This window comes from Asparagus officinalis, chromosome 1, assembly GCF_001876935.1.
Source record: "Asparagus officinalis chromosome 1, Aspof.V1, whole genome shotgun sequence".
NCBI classification, from domain to species: domain Eukaryota; kingdom Viridiplantae; phylum Streptophyta; class Magnoliopsida; order Asparagales; family Asparagaceae; genus Asparagus; species Asparagus officinalis.
The window spans coordinates 99,620,219-99,640,902 of record NC_033794.1 but is presented as its reverse complement, the minus strand read 5'-3'; the positions used below and the strand labels follow the sequence as shown (position 1 = coordinate 99,640,902).

Sequence of the window (20,684 nt, the reverse complement as noted above, 5' to 3'; positions counted from 1 at the left end):
TCTTTCCTATCCTCTCAAGGTCTATTTAAGGGGAGTTGGAGATCATAATTAATGATGAAGTTCAAGGAGCCAAATACACAAAAGGATAGATCTTTATTCTAGAGTTTGAGAGAGTTGATCAAATCCCTTAAGCCTTGTTTACCTTCTTCTCTATGCGCTTTTCATCGGAGTTTCATTCAACAAGGAGTGCCCTATGCTTACATCACTACATGGTTTCTTCACGTATCTTCATCTTCATCACTTTGAAGAACGGTTTTCTAAAGGGCTATAAGATTATTTTATTTGTGCTTAATTATTTTTGGGTTGTATTTCAAACTTGTGAGTTTGACGGCAAACTCAAGCCAGGGTAATTGAGGATTGGGCTAGTTAATTATAGTTTTGACAGCATACTCAAACTGAGATAATTGAAGGTTGGGCTGGCTAGGGTTATGTTTCTTTTGGTCATTGTGAAGAGTCATGCTACATGACTATTTTTGGGTAGATGTCAGGGTGCAGTATTTAAAGCTTACCGGATAAGGTTGTGATTCAGGTGAGCTCTGGTCATAGTGAGGAAGACCCTTCGTGAGAAGGAATAGTGGATGTAGGATTTCTATCCAAACCACTATAAAAATCTTGTGTGTTCCTGTGCCGGTTTGCTTTTTATTTTTCATTTATTATATTTTCGCTGCATTTTCTATGTTTAGTGTAAAATTGTGGCAATCCTATTCACCCCCCTTGTAGGCTTGCATCTGAGTTCCAACATAAAGTGATTAGTTGATCCTGACTGCCAGTGATTTTACACATTTCTAACATTGCAATGCATCTCCTGTAATAAAACAACGCAATATACCAAGCAGTGATGTAAATATCAATCTTACTACTGTTCAAAACTGCAAACTAAAAAATAAGAATGAAGCCTAGAGCAGAACAAGGGGGGGAAAGGAAAAAAGAAAAAAAAGAAATTGTATAAAAAAATTGAAAAGTACAGGCTTGACAGACGTACAAAAGTGCCTAAACACAAAATACAAAGGCAGTAACCAAGCAAAATAGCTTCTTCAATAGATGTGAATCGTTATATATGCTTTCCAAAGAGTTAATTAATATAATTGGAATTTAAGATCAATTATAAGTGTCATGAATTGTTTGTACAACAATGGAGTTAATTAATAGTTACTTGGAGTTGCATTTGTACAACAATGGAAAATGGTGGTTTGGGGGGTGTTTTGTGCCAAATATTGGTATGCTACTGCTACTAAGCTTTTATGGATAAAATGGCTTCATGGCAAGTATTTAAAACAGTTTTGATATTTGGCAACTTCAGTGTAGAGTCAATGACTCCTTGATGTGGAAACAACTTCTACAAGCGAGAGATTTTGCTGTTATACTTGATTGCTACAGTGGTGGAAAAAATCCAGTTGTCTGTCATATATAAGATTATTGCTCGATCTAATGCTCTTGTCAGCTGGTATTCCTATGTTTGGGGTGGACTAAAATACCCAAAGCACTCTTTTATTCTCTAGCTTGCTGCTCAGTCTAAGCTTCTAACTCAAGACAGATTAAGCCAATTTGGTTTAAACCATTGTATTTTATGCAACGTGCACTCTGAAACCCACAATCATTTGTTCTTTGAGTATTAATATTCTATGCTTGTATGGATTGGATTCAGTTTGCTTGGAGATCCTATCAATGGGAGCTTGTGATTAACTGGTTCTCTTCAAGGCTAAAGGGTAAGTGTTCTTGCAAAAGCTTAAGAGAATGGCTTTGTCAACTGTGGTATATATGTTATGGCAGGAAAGAAACAGTAAGTTAAAATACCACAAAACTTTCTAAATAGACAGACGAGAACATGGCAGGCAAAATAGATACGATAAGTACACCGGTTCAATTCAATGTTTATTTTCTCCTTGTTTTACTGCTTTCTTTTCAAACATCTATGATAATTAGTAGCTATTGAGTAGGGCGTGTCAGCTCATGAACTTTTGTTTCTGGTATTTTGTCCCCCTAGTATTATGTACTAGTTCTTTTTGTTAATTTTCGGAGTTTATGTGAGTTTGTAGTAAAGAGTGATGCTGTAGCGGAGGGCTCCACAGACACAAAAGATGTCTATATAAAAGTAGATAATAACACAGTATATGTAATCACAGTAGAGATAGAGAACAACACATAAGGATTTAACTTAGTTCAGTCAGTGTGACCTACTTCCATGGATAAGAACAATAGAGAAATTCATTAATCACAAAAGAAAAGATTACAAATGAGATCACTCTCTAACCTCACCAGAGAATCACACAAAGGAAGAAATTAATTCTCTATATAAATTAATTCTTTCTATCTCTCTCTTTTCTGAAACTCCTCTCTATCCCAACGTTCCTTACGCCCCACCACTCCTCCTCATTTATAGCCCTTTAATTATAATAAAAAATTGCTAATGGTTGGTGAAACAGTATTGGAGGTAGGTGAAACGGTGAAGTTTGGTGGGTCAAAATGCAATCTTGATTTCTCTTCTCTTCATTCAAAGTCACATTTCATAAATCTCCACATTGACTTTGAATATGAACATCTTCTCTTTACTCTTGCTGTCTCGCCAGAAGCTCCTTACGAGTTTAACCTCCATTTTGTTGAACTCCAAGCAATTAAAGACAATGCTCGAACTTGCGCGAAGATACAGGCTTCGTTATCATATCTGCTGGATTATTTCCAGTATTAATTTTCTCAATCTTGATGACTTTAATTTCTCTGATAAAATGATACCTGACATCTTTATATTTGGTTCTTTCATGATACATCAGATGCTTTGTACAACTCTGACTATCACAAAATAACGTAGTAACACATTGGTGTAAGCTGACATCTTCAACCAAATGGCTTCTTTCATTGCTCTTATCTGCATACTCTACCTCTGTGGTAGACAAAGTAACTGTCGACTATAGAGTCGCCTTTCAACTAATGACAATACCTAAAAGAGTGAATACATAACCTGTCAGGGATCGTCTCTTATCAAAATCACTCGCATAATTTGAATCAGAATATGCAAGTATTCTGCAATCTGAATTTGTGTTCCTGCCAAAATATAAACCAGTATTAGAAAATCATCTTAAATATCTAAGTATCTATTTCACATCCTACCAATGGACATTTCAAGACTTATCCATATACCGACTCACAACATTAACTGCATGTGAAATATCTGGACGGGTGCAGACCATAGCATACATAATACTTCTTACTGCACTGGCATAAGGAACACAAGACATGTATTGCTCTTCTTTTTCAGTCTAAGGTGACAAATCTGCTATAAAACAAAAATGAGCAGCAAACGGAGTCTTCACAGGCTTGGTATCAAGCATACCAAATCTCTCCAACACCTTCTTGATGTATTTCTCCTAAGGTAAGAATAAACTTCCTTCTCACCTATTCCTGTGAATTTCCATCCCCAAAATCTTATTTGCTACTCCCAAGTCCTTCATCTCAAACTTATGTTTGAGTTGAGATTTTAACTCATTGATTTCTGATATATCTTTAGTTGCAATCAATATGTCATTAACATACAAACGTAAATATATGAAAGAACCATCATTGAGCTTTTTATCATAAACACAACTATCATATTTTCTCCTAGAGTAACAATGCTCAAACATGAAAGTATCATCTCAAATACTACTATCTCAGAGACTGTTTCAAGCCATAAAGAGATTTCTTCAACCTACACACATGATCTTCTTTACCTTCACTAATGAACCTCTCTGGCTGATGCATAAAGATCTGCTCTTCAAGCTCGCTATATAGAAAACTCGTCTTCACATCAACTTGCTTAAACTCCAAATTAAAATGAATAATCATGGCAAGCAACACGTCGATTGAGGTGTGTTTTATAACTAAAAAAAATACTTCATTGAAATCCACACTTTCAATCTGACTGTAGTCTTTAGTTACCAAGCGTGTCTTGTATCTTACAGAATCTATATCCAGAGTTCCTTCTTTCTTCTTGTACACCCATTTACAATAAACAATCTTTTATCCCCTTGGTGGCTTCACTAACTCCCATGTCTGGTTCTTGTGAAGAAACTCCATCTCTTCAGTCATCACAATAGTCAAATCTGTAGCGTCACTACCACTAATAGCCTCTTTATAGGTAGAAGGTTCTGAAATCTCAATCGATTCTGCTATACTCAAAGTGTAAGCAAGCGTGTCTGTATAACGTTGGAAAGGTCGAATCTGCCTTTTTGTTCTCCCACTTTCAATATTATTTGTTGCTCCTGCAGTGTATCAGCATCTGAAATTGAACCTTCCGCATTGTTAACTAGCTCAATATGAGCACTCTCAAGCACTCTCTTTGAAGTTGAGTTCTCTAGCTCCACCTACTTGCTAGACTTATTTTCAGTACTCATGGTATCAATAACAAACTCCTTTCTCAGGTGAAGCATGGATTTCTCATCAAAAATATCATCACTACTAATAATAAATGTAGATGATTTGAGATCAGAACACCACAATTTATATCCCATTACCCCATTAGCATATCCTAAAAAGATAGTTTTCTTTGCTATGGGTTTAAGTTTACCATCACTAACATGAAAATAAGCAGAGCAACCAAATACTCTTAAATGAGAGTAATTAGCAGGGGCACCAGACCATATGTCTTCTGGAGTCATAAAATTAATTGATGTAGAAGGAGATCTGTTTATCAAATAGCAAGCTGTATTGACTGCCTCGACCTAATAGTATTTTGACAGACCTGCATTATAGAGCATGCACGGAGCTCTCTCTAAAGTGTTCTATTCATCCTTTCTACAACTCCATTTTGTTATGGTGTATGTTGAACTCTACGATGATGCACAATACTTTCAGTCTTGCAGAACTGGTCAAACCCTACAGAGCAAAACTTCATCTCATTGTCGGTTCTGAGGCGCTTCACTTTTTTTCCTGTTTGCTACTTAATCATAACCTTTCATTACTTGAAGATTGTAAATACATCACTCTTATGCTTCAAAGGATATACCCAAAATTTTCTGGAATAATCATCAATCAATATTTGCAGAAAATGAGCTCCACCCTTCGATGGAACCTGAGAGGGACCCCAAACATGTGAATGGATATAATCTAAAGTACCATTGGTTTTGTGAATACCGGTACTAAAAGAGACTCTTTGGTGTTTGTTGAAAACACAATGCTCACAAAAGTCCAATTTGCTAGTTTTCTGACCATAAAGCAGACCTTATTTGCTTAATACATCTAGTCCTCTTTCACTCATATGCTCTAACCATATATGCCACGAACGTGTAGTGTCAGAATTTGAATCCTCTGAGGATGAAATTTATACAACATCTGTCACTGTACTGCCTTTAAGGATGTAGAGATTGGTTATTTTCTTTCCTTTCATAACAACAAGAGAGTCTTTACTAACTCCTCCACCTTCAGCCAAAAACTTAAAACCATTGGAGTCAATGGTGCCTAAAGAAATGAGGTTCTTCTTTAATTCTGATATATATCAAACATTGCTCAGTGTTCTAATAATACCATCATGAGTTCTAATTTTAATTGATCTAATATCAATAGTCTTGCAATGCATGTTATTTCCCAACAAGACATTCCCACCATCAATAGACTGATATGTGTCAAATTAATCCCTATGCGGACACATATTGTAGGAACAACCCGAATCAAGAACCAACTCATCATGTGAATGAGTATTAACACTAACTGAAAGAACTTCATGTGAACTAGAAGAGTTTTCAGTTATAGTAGCAATTGAAGGTTTCACCTCCTAAGACTTCGACTGTGAATTATCCTTTAAGTATATAGAGTATTAACACTAATATTTTTTCTTGGTCTTGACTTTGATCTAGATATGTTTCAAGATTTGCATCTACTATCAACACTCTTTTCAGGACGATCACAGACAAACAAGCCATCGGTTTGATCCTCACCTCCTACAATAGATGCTTTCTACCTTAATTCTTTTGAATGTAAGGTTGACTTGACATTCTTCAAAGAAAGTGTATCTCTACCATAAAAGATACTATTGACAAAATTTTCATAGGAAGGAGGTAATGAACATAACAAAATAAGGGCATGATCTTCTTCATCAATTTTAACATTTATATTTTTTTTAATCTATAAGAATAGTGTTAAGTTCATCTAAGTGGTCTTTAATTCGCATACCTTCCTTCATGCGAAAGGTGAAGAGGAGTTGCTTCAAGTAGAGCTTGTTCGTTAGAGATTTCATCATGTATAAGCTCTCCAACTCGAGCCACAGGCCAGTAGCGGTATCATCATTGGTAACCTCCCGCAAGACTTCATTAGCCAAACAGAGTTGTGTGGCACTATGCGCCTTCAATTTTATCTCTTCTTTCTCATCATCGAGCATGGATTTCAGCAACTTATCCTTTTCGGACAAGACTTTGGACAACCCTCGTTGTAGAAGTAATACCCCTATTTTGACTCTCCACAAACTGAACATGTGTCTTCTATCGAATTTCTCTACTTTGTAATTTATAGAATACATCTTGAGGCCCACTAGAACAATAACTATACTTGTGAATAGTAATAGTATTTGTAAATAGTAACAATACTTATGAATAGTACCATATTGGTAAATAGTATCCAGTGCCTTTAAAGGGTGAATGATAATCTAACTTATTTTGTGATATGGAGGATCCACTTTTAGTGGCAGCCACAGGACATATGATAAGCAGATGCACGCATCCTAAGTCAGGCTCTGATACCAGTTTGTTACAGCGGGATGCTCCACAAACACAGAAGATGTGTATACAAAAGTGATTAATAATAGTACAGTACTGTGTAATCACAGTATAAACAGATAACAACATATAAGGATTTAATGTGATTCGGTCAGTGTGACCTACGTCCACGGGTGAGAACAGCAGAAAAATTCACTAATCATAAAAAAAAGATTACAAAGGAGATCACTCTCTAACCTCACCAGAGAATCACACAAAGAAAAAAATTAATTCTCTATATAAATTAATTCTTTCTATCTCTCTCTTTTCTAAAACTCCTCTCTGTCCCGATGTTCCTAACGCCCCACCATTCCTCCTCATTTATAGCCCTTCAATTACAATAAAAATTGCCAATAGTAGGTGAAACAGTATTGGAGGTAGGTGAAACAGTAAAGTTTGGTGAATCAAAATGCAATCTTGATTTCTCTTCTCTTCATTCAAAGTCACATTTCACAAATGACGACAAAGGTCTACTCCACTTTCTGCATCTTACTAGACTTCCAAACTTTCATTTTGGAATAACTATCGCACACCATTTAGAGAGGTTTATAATATATCTCTTGAATAGGGGTCCTCGCCTTATTTTTACTTCAAAAAGATTCCTAGAAAATTTAATAATTCTACAGTAAATGATATCAAACCAATATTGCGGCTCAAGTAGGAAAGTCTAGGGTATATCTCATGATGTTGGGACGATGACAACGTCTGATTCGTGTATTGTAGAATCATGCTAGTCCAAAATTATGGAAAGATCCATGAATGTTAGTGATCATGCTGCCTGCAGGAGATCATGTTTGTCTACAAACACTAGAAGATTTTATGAATTTAAGTAGCTAGGTCCTGGTACAACGGAGACCCCTTAATGCACCTATTAGAAAAACGATAATATTGGAGTTAATGAGGCTAGGAGATTTAGCGGTAGGTTAGAGGTAATTAAAAAGGAAATGATTACAACTAACTTAACGGAGAAGATGACACATAACAGAATGGAATGAAAAAATAAGATTCATGTAGCGATCCTAAATATTACCTAGGGACATCTAGTAATTGTATGAATGGTGAACTATATATGTCTCGTCAATAAGTGACTAGATATCGAAGATTTAGTGTAGTTTACCGGTTTAATTTACCTGCCAATGCGTATAATGTTCAGTGCTTCCTTGCTATTTATGCTGACAAATTAAATTAATACGCTCACACATTGACAATTGTACCTTCTATAATGGCTTGATTCTTATTGATTCAGGAATACTATTCATGTTAAATTTATATTCACTAGTGATATGAGAAACAAATAAGCCGGGTAGTAATTCGTTTTCCTATACATTCATATTTTCATTCATTTTGTAGTTGGCACTGTCCCCTTCAAGAAATGCACAATTCCGTAATATGCATGAACTGAGATTTAATTCCTTCCGCAAATGAGATGTATAGTTCGTATATTCTAGCTATATGTAATATGCATGAACTGAGATTTAATTCCTTCCGCAAATGAGATGTATAGTTCGTATATTCTAGCTATATGCCGTTGTTAGCCGAACCTTGCCACCTTTTTCCGCAAATGAGATGTATAGTTCGTATATTCTAGCTATATGCCGTTGTTAGCCGAACCTTGCCACCTTTTCAACAAAGAAATTAAACTGTCTTATAAATAGTGCACATTTCCTCCTCGTTCGCAACTCGCAAGTTTCTTTTGAGAAAATTCTTGTTTGCAAGTTAACATGGTGGGCAGCTAATTAGCCCATTGTTTGCTTTCGTGTTAGATTTAGTACTTACATTAAAACTTGATGACTGAAATATTTTTAACTATCATTTTATAGGATATCTTTCACGTTATGCTAATATTTGGCCTAGCCACTTTGTTAGAAGTTGGCATAGCTGGTGCAGGCCCTCCGCCTGTATTCAACGTCCTAAACTTCGGAGCGAAGGGAGATGGTTTTGCAGATGACACACAGGTATTATTGCAGACGTATATGTACTATCTACCCTTCTGTAAATATTATGATTAATTCATAAACGCTATGACCATTGATTTACGTTCAATATATTGTAGGCTTTTTCAAAAGCATGGGTGGCCGCTTGCTCGGCAACTACAGGACCACCAACAATGTATGTGCCTAAGGGCAGGACTTTTCTTGTGTCGCCCATAACATTCAAGGGTCCTTGTAGATTCCAGAAAGTTTTATTTCAGGTGACACAAGAAACAAATACCTATATATTTCATAAGAGGGTAAATCTTAATAAAAAAGGGTAAATTTTAATAAAAAGGGTAAATTTTAGACAAGAACTTCTAGACTTTATAAATAAGAGAAAATGGGGTAATGGACAGAGTAATACGACATGATTGACGTGTCTTTTCCTCCCATATAAATGCTCTTCATTCAAATATTCATCATAAACTTTGCTTAGACATATTTCAAACTTATTACTCTACCCGTCAACATTTGTGAGATTTCCAGTAGTTCAGGGGTTAGTATGGTCATGAAACTTCAGGAGGGGTTTTAGTGAAATGTTTCAAAATGATTAACGGAAATTTCACAAATTTAAAGTGGGCCTTTAGTTTCTTGTTACCATATTTTTCAATTATGATCACTTACTCAATGTTTTCGTCTCTCATTTTTCTTATTAGATGGAAGGCACATTGATAGCACCAAACGATCCCAGAAGGTGGAAAGGAATAGATCCATCTCTCTGGTTGCAGTTTCAGCATGTTGGTACACTGAATGTCTTTGGTGGAGGTATAATAAATGGTCGAGGGCAAAATTGGTGGAAACAATCATGCAAAGATAACCCAAAACCGGTATGATACACAAATGTTTCGAATGTTTCTAATTTGTGAATCGAATTAGTTTCACAATGTCAGATATCTAATTCATAAGATATCTGGTGTCCTAATTCATAAGATAGTTTATAACATATTTTTCGGATCTAATTATCATGGATAAACTTAAAACGAACCTTTTCTATTACTTATTTGGTTTTATTTATCAAACTCATGTCCATGAATCCGTATTTGGATTTAGTAATGCAAAACTGACAACTAATTTAATTCTTCTAACCAAAATTCCTTTGACTTTAGGGTTCGAATTAGTATATAAAAAATTTAATAGTAACCAGTCATGTCAAAGAATCAGCTATTATGTAAGTAATATAGTAATTTGATTTTGTATTACACCTTAGTGTGAACTAAAGAATGATAATTATGCTTCTCTTGCTTGAAAGTAGACTATACATTTTAAGACGTCAAACATAAACACTTTCTAATGAAACTCTTTTCTTTCGGCAGGGATGCACTCATAAAGCACCAACTGTGAGTATTCCTTTTCTTTAAGTACAATTAAAATTGCTCAAAACTTGAGACTAATTACAGAAGGAGCTGGTTTTTAAGTAGATTGACAAGCTGTACACAATACTGCTAAAAAAAATTTCCCCTAGTAAAATGTCTTAATGCGTGTACTAATTACAGAAGGAAAAAGTTTAGCCAATTTTGTAAACCAAACATGAGTCTTTCAGATGAGAGACATTGTTTGATACATTTATTGTAAATACTGATATATATTTCAGCATCCGCGAGATATTTTTTGTTTATACTTGTATTGCTGGCAAGAATCAACAATATCTAAATGTGCACGCAACAGTGCAAACTGTTACTATGGTATGTGATCCTTAATTTATCAAATATAATGATTACTGTTGATGGAGTGATGACACAAATTACTTAATCTAAAGTTGACTAAAGGCTCAGATATCATTTACTTACAGTAGCTCAAGCTACAATTTGTTTGCTTTTCCAGGCAATAACATTTGTAGATTGTAACGACCTCTGGGTGAGAGATCTGCAATCTGTTGACAGTCCACAAGTACATATGCTCCTCATTAACTGTCAACGAGTGACTCTTTCAAACCTCAAGATGGTTGCTCCTGAAAATAGCCCCAACACTGATGGTATCCATGTTAAAAATTCACAACACGTATATATCCATAATTCAGCCATACACTAAAACTTTGAAGTTCTGGTGAGGGCTATAAATTTATATTGTAACTTGCCTTGGCAGGTTGAAGATCCTTTGATAGGCTGAAACCTGGACCTATGGAGCACTTTCTTTTTTATTTAAATCCACTTTAAAATTTTGTGGCCAGTAGGAATTGACTTTGGTTGCTTTTATATCATTCTAAAGTCTGTGCCACTACACAAGAATCTAAAGTTGTTTTGAGGTTTGAGGATTAAAATTTTATACTCCAGCAATATTGAATATACGATCACTTTTATTGAAATACAGGTGATGATTGCATATCTATTGGAGATCATGTTAACGATGTTCATATAGATCGGATTGTCTGTGGACCAGGACATGGCATTAGGTTCATGATCTATTTTTATAAATAAACACTGATGTTGCTTTTATTTAGTGTAATGTGATGATTGATAATTTAATTGGTTGATAGCATTGGAAGCTTAGGAAGGTATGGCAGTGTAGCTTCAGTCGAAGGTATAACCGTTAGGTATTCTAACTTTTATGGGACAACAAATGGAGTAAGAATCAAGACATGGCAGGTAAATAATTTTTGTATTATTTCCATTTAAAAATGCTTCAATGTTAAGTCATATATATATCTATATTTTGAATTCATGATTAATTTAAAATTAAACTATTTTATAGGGAGGAAAAGGGTTTGTAAGAGGAATCAGGTTTGAGCATTGCAACTTCACCAAAGTTGATAATCCTGTAATCATTGACCAGTATTATTGTGATGCCCCAATCAATTGCCCACCTCAGGTACATATGGCTTTGCCTATAGTCTATTCTGCTCATCAAATGTCACATTTTTCCCTTCATTTTTGGACTGTTGAAGATAAACAGTCTCTCTCAGAAAGGAGGTGTAATTATTCGATATTAGTACCGTAATGATAACTATACACTTTACATTTTATTGAAGAACTTTTGCAAAAGATTCATGAACTTGCAAAATAAGGACACTTTTATTTAACGGTAGATTTCACAAAACCACCTTAAGTTTAGGTGTTTCTCAGATAACCCCCGTTAATTAGCAAAATGTTATAACACCCCACCCTCGGAGTTTTAGGGTCTTAGAAAACCCCTTATAACTTTAAATGTTTTCAAAGAACCCCTTAAAAGCATCAACCACAATTTTCCCTGCCTAAAGCATCCCATGTTTGTCACTTTACTCACCAATGTGTAAATTGCTGTTAACTCTATTAGAGGGATTTCCTTTAAAAAATGAAATTTAAAGGGGTCTGTGAACCCCAAAACTAAAGGAGGATTTTGGGACATTTTGAATGTTAATGGAAGTTATCTGAGAAATGCCTAAACTTAAGGAAGTTCTGAAAATTAACCTTTATCTTTAGTATAACTCTATGTTTCGTTAAGAACTATTTTTCTTTTCTTTGGGAACATTCAAAACAGAAAAACTAAAAGAAAAAGTTTATTCAAAAATTTTGAACTCGATACTGAATCCTCTTTCGTTCATTCCTCTCTGTTCGGTTCGCCTTTGTTTAAATCAGATCCTTGATAAGTGTCAAGAGTGTTTTTATATACAATATTTCATATGGAAAATAATGTTCACAATTATGTAATCTGTCAAAATGTAAGGGTATTTTTAAAGCGGTATTTAAAACTTTAGAAAGTTCAAAAGAGAGTAACAGAATACAATAAAAAACAAAATCTTTACAGGAAATCCCTTACAAACACTTCTGAAATTTTTTTGAGGTATCAGTATATCTTTGCATAGAAATATATACAATTCTTAATTTCTAATCTACTTGCATTTCATGTTGAAGAAAAATGCAGTTCAAATCAGCAACGTAACATATGCAAATTTGTATGGAAGTTCAAGCACCCCAGTTGCAGTAAGTCTTAACTGTAGCCAGAATGTACCGTGCACGTTGATGGAGTTCGATACTTTGAATATTTTCTCATCAAACCGCCGGGTTAGCACAAAAGCCTCTTGCATCAATGCCCACGGCTTCACCAGGGGATTCATATATCCGCAAATTTCAAAAGCCTCTTGCATCAATGCCCACGGCTTCACCAGGGGATTCATATATCCGCAAATTTCATGTCTTCGAGCACCAGCATGAACTTACACCTAGAACATTTGAATTGCATCAGTGTGATGTTTGTTGTGGTTGAGTTAATTCTTTGTTATGTACTTGATATAATAAGAAGGAGGTGAGGTTTTCTGCTTACGCAATGGAATCTAGTGGAAAGTGCTTCTTCTGTTCTTAAACTCGTTGCTTGTTGGCATTTTAAAAAAAATTATGAACTTATAATCATCGTCGCTGCTGTGGTGGAAGGAGTAACATAGTATCAAAGTAATCTAAGTTCCATTCCAACCGCCCATGAATTTATTTACTATAAGTTATTATAATAAATAATTTTAGTTTTCTATTCGATTCAAGATAGATTAATTGGACGAATGATGTATCAAAATTGAAAATATTCATTAACCACGGTACATTGTATTAATGATGTATCAAAGAAATATCAACCTCTAAATTAATAAATTTCAGAAGTAGTTCCATAATTCAAAAGTAGACATGGTTGACAGCAATTTTGTCATTGCATGGTGCTAATTCTAACTCAGTAAGTCATGTTTCAGTTAACTAAAACTGCCTAAGTTATCTTTTGACCTGAAAACTGAGAGCAACTTTATTTTCTTATCAAGTCAGAAAATCAACAATTTTTTCTAACGTCAACGCTAACAGCCAATTACAGTTCAAGTGGTCTCTTATTAATGCAGTCCTAATTATAAGTTAATGAGTGATAATTTCTATGCATAAATCAACCACACGCCCATGAGAGTACTGCATGGACTGTGTTTATTGTTTTAGATTTTGGAGCCATTAGCGATGGCACTATTGATGATACAAATTAACGTAAAATTTTCCTCCCCTTTTTATATTTTCTGATAAAATTAACAATTCATATGATTTTCTTCTCCGTTGTTGTAAAGTAAAATAGTTAATGAAAGTTATAGATTGTTAATTTCTCTTTATAATTAACATAGAGTTCCAACTCTGCATTTCATAAGTAACACAGAGTCCCAACTCTGCATTTTTGTTATAAGAAAATGAGTCATCTTCTTCATTGCTAAAAACTCATTTAGGGTTTCAAATATCGAAGCAAGTTCTCACGGCTGTCACCTACCATAGCAGGGAGGCCCACAGGGCGGCGGCAACGACGAGGTGCCCGAGAAAGCTAAAACACCGCCGGCATCTTTAACCGATGGCGTATCTGAAGTCGTTCCCACGACTTTCTTCGAGCCAGAGCTCATTCTCCGTGGCGCCATGGATGTTGCTGGTCGAACAAGATGGAGTTCATCGGAGGTTCTGTCAAAATTAACAAGAATTCTCATTTACGGAATCAAGACAAGAGAAGAAAGAGTCAAGTGACTCTTGATTTGACCGCTAAAGTCTATTTATAACAGTCGTCAAGCTGTTAAGGCTATACGGGATTCTAGGAGAGAATCCTAACCATTTTGAAATACAATCTCAGCGTTAATGGATAAAAGTCAGTTAGGCTTTAACCCAAATACAGAGTTCACCCCTGCGTTCAAATTCTAAATGCTAGGTCTAGACCTGTGTTATGAGAGGTCCTAACTCTGCTTTTCGAACTCAAAACGCAGAGGTCACCTTGGTGTTCCAATTATTCTAAATAAGACGTCCACCCTTGCATTCATGAATTCTTTTAATAGAGTGATGTTAAAACATCTGTATCTCCTCAGTAGGGTTTAAGCCGATTCAGCTGACAAAATTCTCTATTGTCGTCAAGTTAACACTATACTTCTGACGACCATCATCCCCATAGAGTCTGAATTCCTCTGTCAAAATCAACTTATTGATTCTCATCAATAGAACGATAAGTCCCTAAAATCACTCAACTCATGATCAATTTATTGACCCTCCTCAGTAGAGTAATAAATTACCAACTTATCAACTCTCTTCAGCAGAGTGATAAGTTTCCAAATCTTGTTCAAATTATAAGTACTAAAAATTCATCACCTCGAATGATATCACACCTCTGACAATCAACTTATTGACTCTCTCTAATAGAGCGATAGGTCCTCAAAGTCGCTCCGATCGTAATAAATTTCTATCACGTTAATATCACACCTCTAATAATCAATTTATCGACTCTCTCTAATAGAGCGATAGGTCCTCAAAGTTGTTCCGATCGTAACAAATTTCTGTCATGTTAATATCACACATCTGTCAATCAACTTATAGACTCTCTCTAATAGAGCGATAGGTCCTCAAAGTTACTCCGATCGTAATAAATTTCTATCACATTAATATCACACCTTTGACAATCAACTTATCGACTCTCTCTAATAGAGCGATAGGTCCTCAAAGTTGCTCTGATTATAATAAATTTCTGTCATGTTAATATTACACCTCTGACAATCAACTTACCGACTCTCTTCAATAGAGCAATAGGTCCTCAAAGTTGCTCCGATCGTAACAAACTCATGTCATACTAATATCATACCTCTGATAATCATTCCTATCACGTTAACATCATACCTCTGACAAAATCAATTTATCGACTCTTCTCAATAGAACGATAAGCCCACAAACTCGTCTCGTTAATATCACACCTCTAACAATCAAAATCACTTGTCAATCCCTTTCAATAGATTGATAAGTCCGCAAATCGTTGTTATGTTAACACTATACCTCTAACAGTTAAAACCCCCTTTCAACTTGTTATTCTTTTGCATATGAGTAACAAGTGTTCATAAAATCCCCAGCGGATTAAACTTTTCTAGAATTACCTCAAGTGGTGATGAAGAAAAGAAAGCTTCTGAATTTATCCTAAGTAAAAATTCACGCCACGTTAATATTACACATCCGGCGCTTATAAGTTTCTTTCAGTGTTTCAAATGAAAATGTAACACAAGAAGAAACAAACTTGTTAATTCTTTCCAGGAGAATGACAATCAACTCCAAGGGTTTGATGATTATTAAATAGAATATCAAATCTGGGAGACAATCATCATCCCTAGTAGATTAAAACTATCCGGAATTATCGTAAATGATAATAAAGATAAATATTAAATCTCGCTTCGTGAAGGAATTTATGCTAAGTTAAAATCACACCTCTGGCATTTTCAATTATTTTCATTGTTTGGAGTCAAAATATGACACATAAGAAACAGTGGAAAGCTAGAATGATGTCACTTTTTATTCAAAATGTTAAGAAGTAATACATAATTTTGTTCTTCCCAAAAAGAGAATACAGAGTTAAGCCCCTAAGCCCATTAAGTTAAAAGATACGAGTGTGGACTTTATAGCAGAGAGCTTTTCCTCATGATCAGCTCGTACTATTATTTTAGCTCTCTTCTTAAGTTAATTCTCATCCGGCATTGTCAGGGCAGCTTCCTTCTGGGTACGCTCAAGAACCTGGACCGCCACGTGGTAAGTGGCATAAGTCCTTACACTTTCAAAAGTGAGCCTTTTCAGGATTTCTTCTTCTTGACCAAGCTCAGGCTTGTGTCAAGCCAACTCCACCTCCAATCGATCAATCTATGCTTGAGACGTCTATATAGCAGTGTTGGAAGCAATCACTACTTCTTGCCTCTGAGCGCATTGATCCTTTAAGAGTGCAATCTTAAGCTCTTATTCAGCTAAGGTCTTTTGTAAGAATTCATAATTATGTGCTGCTTCAGCTTGGAAATCAGCGAAAGTTGATGTAATCCGAGTATTAAGATCAGCACAATGCAATTCTTCCAAAGTTTTCAAGTCCTCTTCCAGGTGAGAGATATTATCTGAGCAACGATGAAGCCATTGAGCATTGTCTACGTACTTGATACCGCTCAGATAGTTTAATAATATTGGCTTGAAATAATCGAATGAAGCTCGTCTGGCACTGACCTCTTTAATCATCATCTTCATCATATTCTCCAACTGTTCCATAAGAACTTTAAGCACAGAAGGAATGACCACTGGACTTAGTGAAGCAACGGAAGATGTCACCGGGGCTCCCGAAATTGTAGAACTCGGCATGAGAACGGTTGGTGATGATGGTGAAGAAACCGAAGAAGGCAATACAACATCTAATTGTGAAGGACTTAAAGAAAGAACCATGAGCACCCCCGCTTGAGCTGAGCTTAGCGTACTCTCAGCCTCCCCAGGTTTGAGAGAAATCATTAACAGAGGTGATTTTTCTGGTGGAGGAGTTATCATCGCATGCTGCTCTGGTAAAGTAGTGGCCACTATCGGTGATTGCTCCAGGAGAGAAGTTGTTATTGCTTGTTGTTTAGGAGGCGGAGTTACGTCAGTGGCCTCATGAGCCGAGGATCCTGTATATGAAAGTAATTAGCATATAAAAAGAAAATACCAGAAAGTTTAGAGTGGATAACACTTACCGACGGGAGAAGGAAGGATGTTGGCCGATGCCTTATCAGAAGAGGACGGTGGTGGAATATCCCAATCATTGAGTTCATCATCGTTGCGGCCACTATCATCATCCCCATCATCAGCACCATCATCGTGTGAAGAGGTATCATAATCTACTTCCTCCTCTACAGCTGAAGGTCTAGGGGAACTCACGACGCAGCTGTCTTAGTCATGATTCCTATTGTTGGGCTAGGGATTGTATCCCCTATAGGTAGCATTAACACTAAAGTGGCAGGAGATTGATTTCCGTCAAGTTTTTTAAGTTCGGCCACTACAGGTTCATCTACGGGAGGTCTAACCCCTTCAGATTAAGATGCTGTAGGCATCACCTCTATGGTTGGACGAGCGACACCTGAAGCTTGACCTGGAGCTGTTGAAGCAATAGGGTCTATTATGGGGAAAGACTTTAAATCCCCAGCAAACGACTCACCCTCACCCTTTTCCTCATCCAAGGGGTGATAGGAAGAAAATCTGCTTGATAAAGAAGGACCCATGGAACGGAGTCCGGTGTGAGGGGGAAGACTTGCAATGGTAGATTCCTGTCTTTCCTCTCTCTCTCAACGGACTTGAAAGCATCCGCCATTAATTTCTACGGAGGAGAATCTGCTAACAATTTTCTACGGGTATGTTTCTCGTACTGACCCGCTTCCTCCTCGGTAAGAGCCCTTTTTCTAGCTGCCCTTATTCTTGGAGTTACGGCAGCCCTAAGCCCTTCTTCTTGAGCGCTCTCCAGTCCTTGGTCTCCCTCTTATTCTTCAGCTTCATCCTCATAGGATAAGAACTCGCTGATTCCTTTTAGACGAGATACTCAGGATCCTTTTCTAGATGAATACATTTTTCTAATTTCTCATAAACCAGAGAAATTCAGCATGTAATCAGGCAAACTTAGAAGCTATGTGATACCAATTGCAGAAAGCCATGGAGGTGGAAGAGTTGGATGTCTTGTGAGGTAATCTGAATGTAGCCCCATTACAGCCCGCTATAGAATAGTACCAGGCCTAAGCTCCTTCATATAGATTACTAATGGCCGCAAGCTGACCCCGTGGATTCCCAATGTATAATTAGTCATACCTGAACTGTCAGGCGAACCTGTACGGTTAATATGACTCAACTATACACTTCTCACTCTGTCTGAAAAGGAGATAACCTGGTCTGATATTAAGTAACCAGCAGAAGACTCCTTCATCCAATCGAGTGAAACCGTTCGGACCAGCTGTGTCTTGAAATACCTATCCATATCCCCCACCTTCAAAGGCCGAGAAGCAATGGAATATATGATAGTTGAGATCTCTCGATAAGATTCGACGAACCTTTACTACATACGTTCCTTCCCAAGTAGCTTTTTCTAACCTTAGTATGAAGGAACGAATACATCACCTGAGGAAAATGGTGCACTCATTAGGTGAGGACAATGAGATGCGTACCATGCCATCAGATAGGTATATGGAAATGGTACTCGAGGATTAGGAGTTATCAAACTTTTCTTCTCTCCGGAGCCTATCTCTTTCACCTGAATAAATTCAAGGCATAGTTCCCTCAGATCATATTGCAAACAGCACACCGTAGCTGAAAGTAAATTCACTGGCCTCCCATGGGCCAAGAGAACAGCTGGATAGACTACTTCTGCTATCACGACATCTATCAGTCTGGTGGGGATGATGTATCGTTTTAGCCATAACATGAGAAACCCCGCCAGTAAAGCCATGTCAGAAATGAGAGTGGCAGCTTAGTGGTGGACCGCCAGTAAAGCCATGTCAGAAATGAGAGTGGCAGCTTAGTGGTGGAAACTTTTGAACTCAGTCTGAGCGAGGAAGCCAACTTCTCCTCCCTCATTTATGTAATGAGTTGTAGCGTCAATGATCAAAGCTTGAATAATCTCCAGAGTACTCACATCTTGAAGAGATACAACAGCAACCTTATGAGATAAGTACTAAAAAAGATATTCAACCTAAGACAGCTACTTTACGCCACCTCCTCATGTACCCATCAATTGGGTACAAATTTGAAAATATCACATCACCTCTCATAGGGTGTCATAGATCTCAGGGCTGGTCTCCTTCAGAATCCTAAGCACACTCGACCCTAGGATAAACTCTTCATAGGGTAAATCTCCGAAGGGAAGGCCAAAAATATCATACATTTCATGGATAGCAAACCCTAATTCTCCAACCGGAGTGAAGAATGTACACGTCTATGGGTTGTATCTCTCCAGGATAGCATAAAAATTGTAATGCCTGTGATCAATACAATATCTGGTAGCCATTATAGGGCAACTGAGCCCAGATCAAGCTAACGGTCCCTCTAACTCTTTCAATACAAATTCTATCATTCTCGTCCACCACCCTGCTCTGGTGAAATGTACCCATCCGGGAGTTCTAAACACTGAAGAAGGAAAATCCCCTTTCATAGCCAAAAATCTCCGCATGAAGGTGTTGGCTGGACTAGCTATTTCCCCCATAAGGTATCCTCTTGAGAATAAGCATGGCTCTAAAGCTGATACCTATCGGTTGTAGCCTACAGTGTGCACGCAAGTAAAAGTCAAAGCCTCAATAGCTACTCTATCTTGCTCTCTAACAAGATCCCAATTCATATGTCTGGAAACGGAGGCACGTTGGTAATATGAGATAGGGAACATCCTCTACATCTCAGGAAGGAAGAAGCGGCGATCCCCTATCTCCCTTAACCATTTATAATCCCCACCATATGTGACTTCCTTCTGGATGATAATGTTGTCCCCAAACAGAAATGTCGGCTTGATGAACTTCTTACGAGACTCAGTTTCAAACTTGACATCTGTAACTAAAGTCCTAAGTACGGTCGGGCTAGCTTGGGCGATCAAAACGGCACGTTCCTTGTCAGTGTCTTGAAAAATTGGAAGTTCCTGACGCAGTTTAAATTGCATATTAAAGTCTACACTACCTTCATGACCAAAGTGATGGTGAAAAGTGAGGGGTTCATTAGCATAAGGCACTGCAAAAGAAAAGAGTAATTAGTTAGCGCAAAGATGAAACAAAAAAGACCTAACTCAACGGTAGAAGTCGAACCTCTTGTTAGAACATTCAAATGCAGAGGTCAGACCCTGCGTTAAAACATTCAAATGCAGAAGTCAGACCTTGCATTGTAACTTTAAAACGCATAGGTCAGATCCTGCATTAAAACATTCAAACATATAGGTCAGACCCTGCGTTAAAACATTCAAACGCATAGGTCAGACCCTACATTAAAACATTCAAACGCAGAGGTCAGACCCTCCATTGTAAAATTCAAACATATAAGTCAGACCCTGCGTTAAAACATTCAAATGCAGAGGTCAGACACTGGGTTGTAAAAGTCAAATGCAGAGTCCAAGCTATGTGTTACCAAATTCGAGCGCAGAGGTCGAACCCCCATGCTTCAAATTCCAAACGACAGAGTCCCAACCCTGCGTTATGTCATTAAAATGAGTTTCCTCGTTATTTAAAGTTTAGAACTTGCCGAAGCAAGTTTTACAGCGACAAAGGCCACACTTACCACTGACAAAAGGGAACTGTGGCGGCGGCGCACTT

General features: G+C 36.9%; 1 protein-coding gene across 1 annotated transcript; it reads left to right on the top strand.

Annotated features, from left to right (window-relative positions):
* On the top strand, positions 8,555-14,133 carry LOC109838042 (probable polygalacturonase At1g80170). The gene is made up of 10 exons (XM_020406490.1): positions 8,555-8,674; positions 8,773-8,910; positions 9,349-9,519; positions 10,514-10,708; positions 10,775-10,793; positions 11,000-11,081; positions 11,166-11,274; positions 11,381-11,497; positions 12,520-12,588; positions 13,897-14,133. Exons 1-10 carry the CDS (start codon positions 8,555-8,557, stop codon positions 14,131-14,133), a joined length of 1,257 nt encoding a protein of 418 aa, XP_020262079.1.

What these genes read in the sequence shown, in the direction of transcription:
- LOC109838042 (XM_020406490.1), top strand. Translation starts at nt 8,555, where the DNA reads ATGCTAATATTTGGCCTAGCCACTTTGTTAGAAGTTGGCATAGCTGGT. An exon ending in GTTTTGCAGATGACACACAG is followed by an intron (nt 8,675 to 8,772) that starts GTATTATTGCAG and finishes AATATATTGTAG; the next exon opens with GCTTTTTCAAAAGCATGGGT. An exon ending in TCCAGAAAGTTTTATTTCAG is followed by an intron (nt 8,911 to 9,348) that starts GTGACACAAGAA and finishes TTTTCTTATTAG; the next exon opens with ATGGAAGGCACATTGATAGC.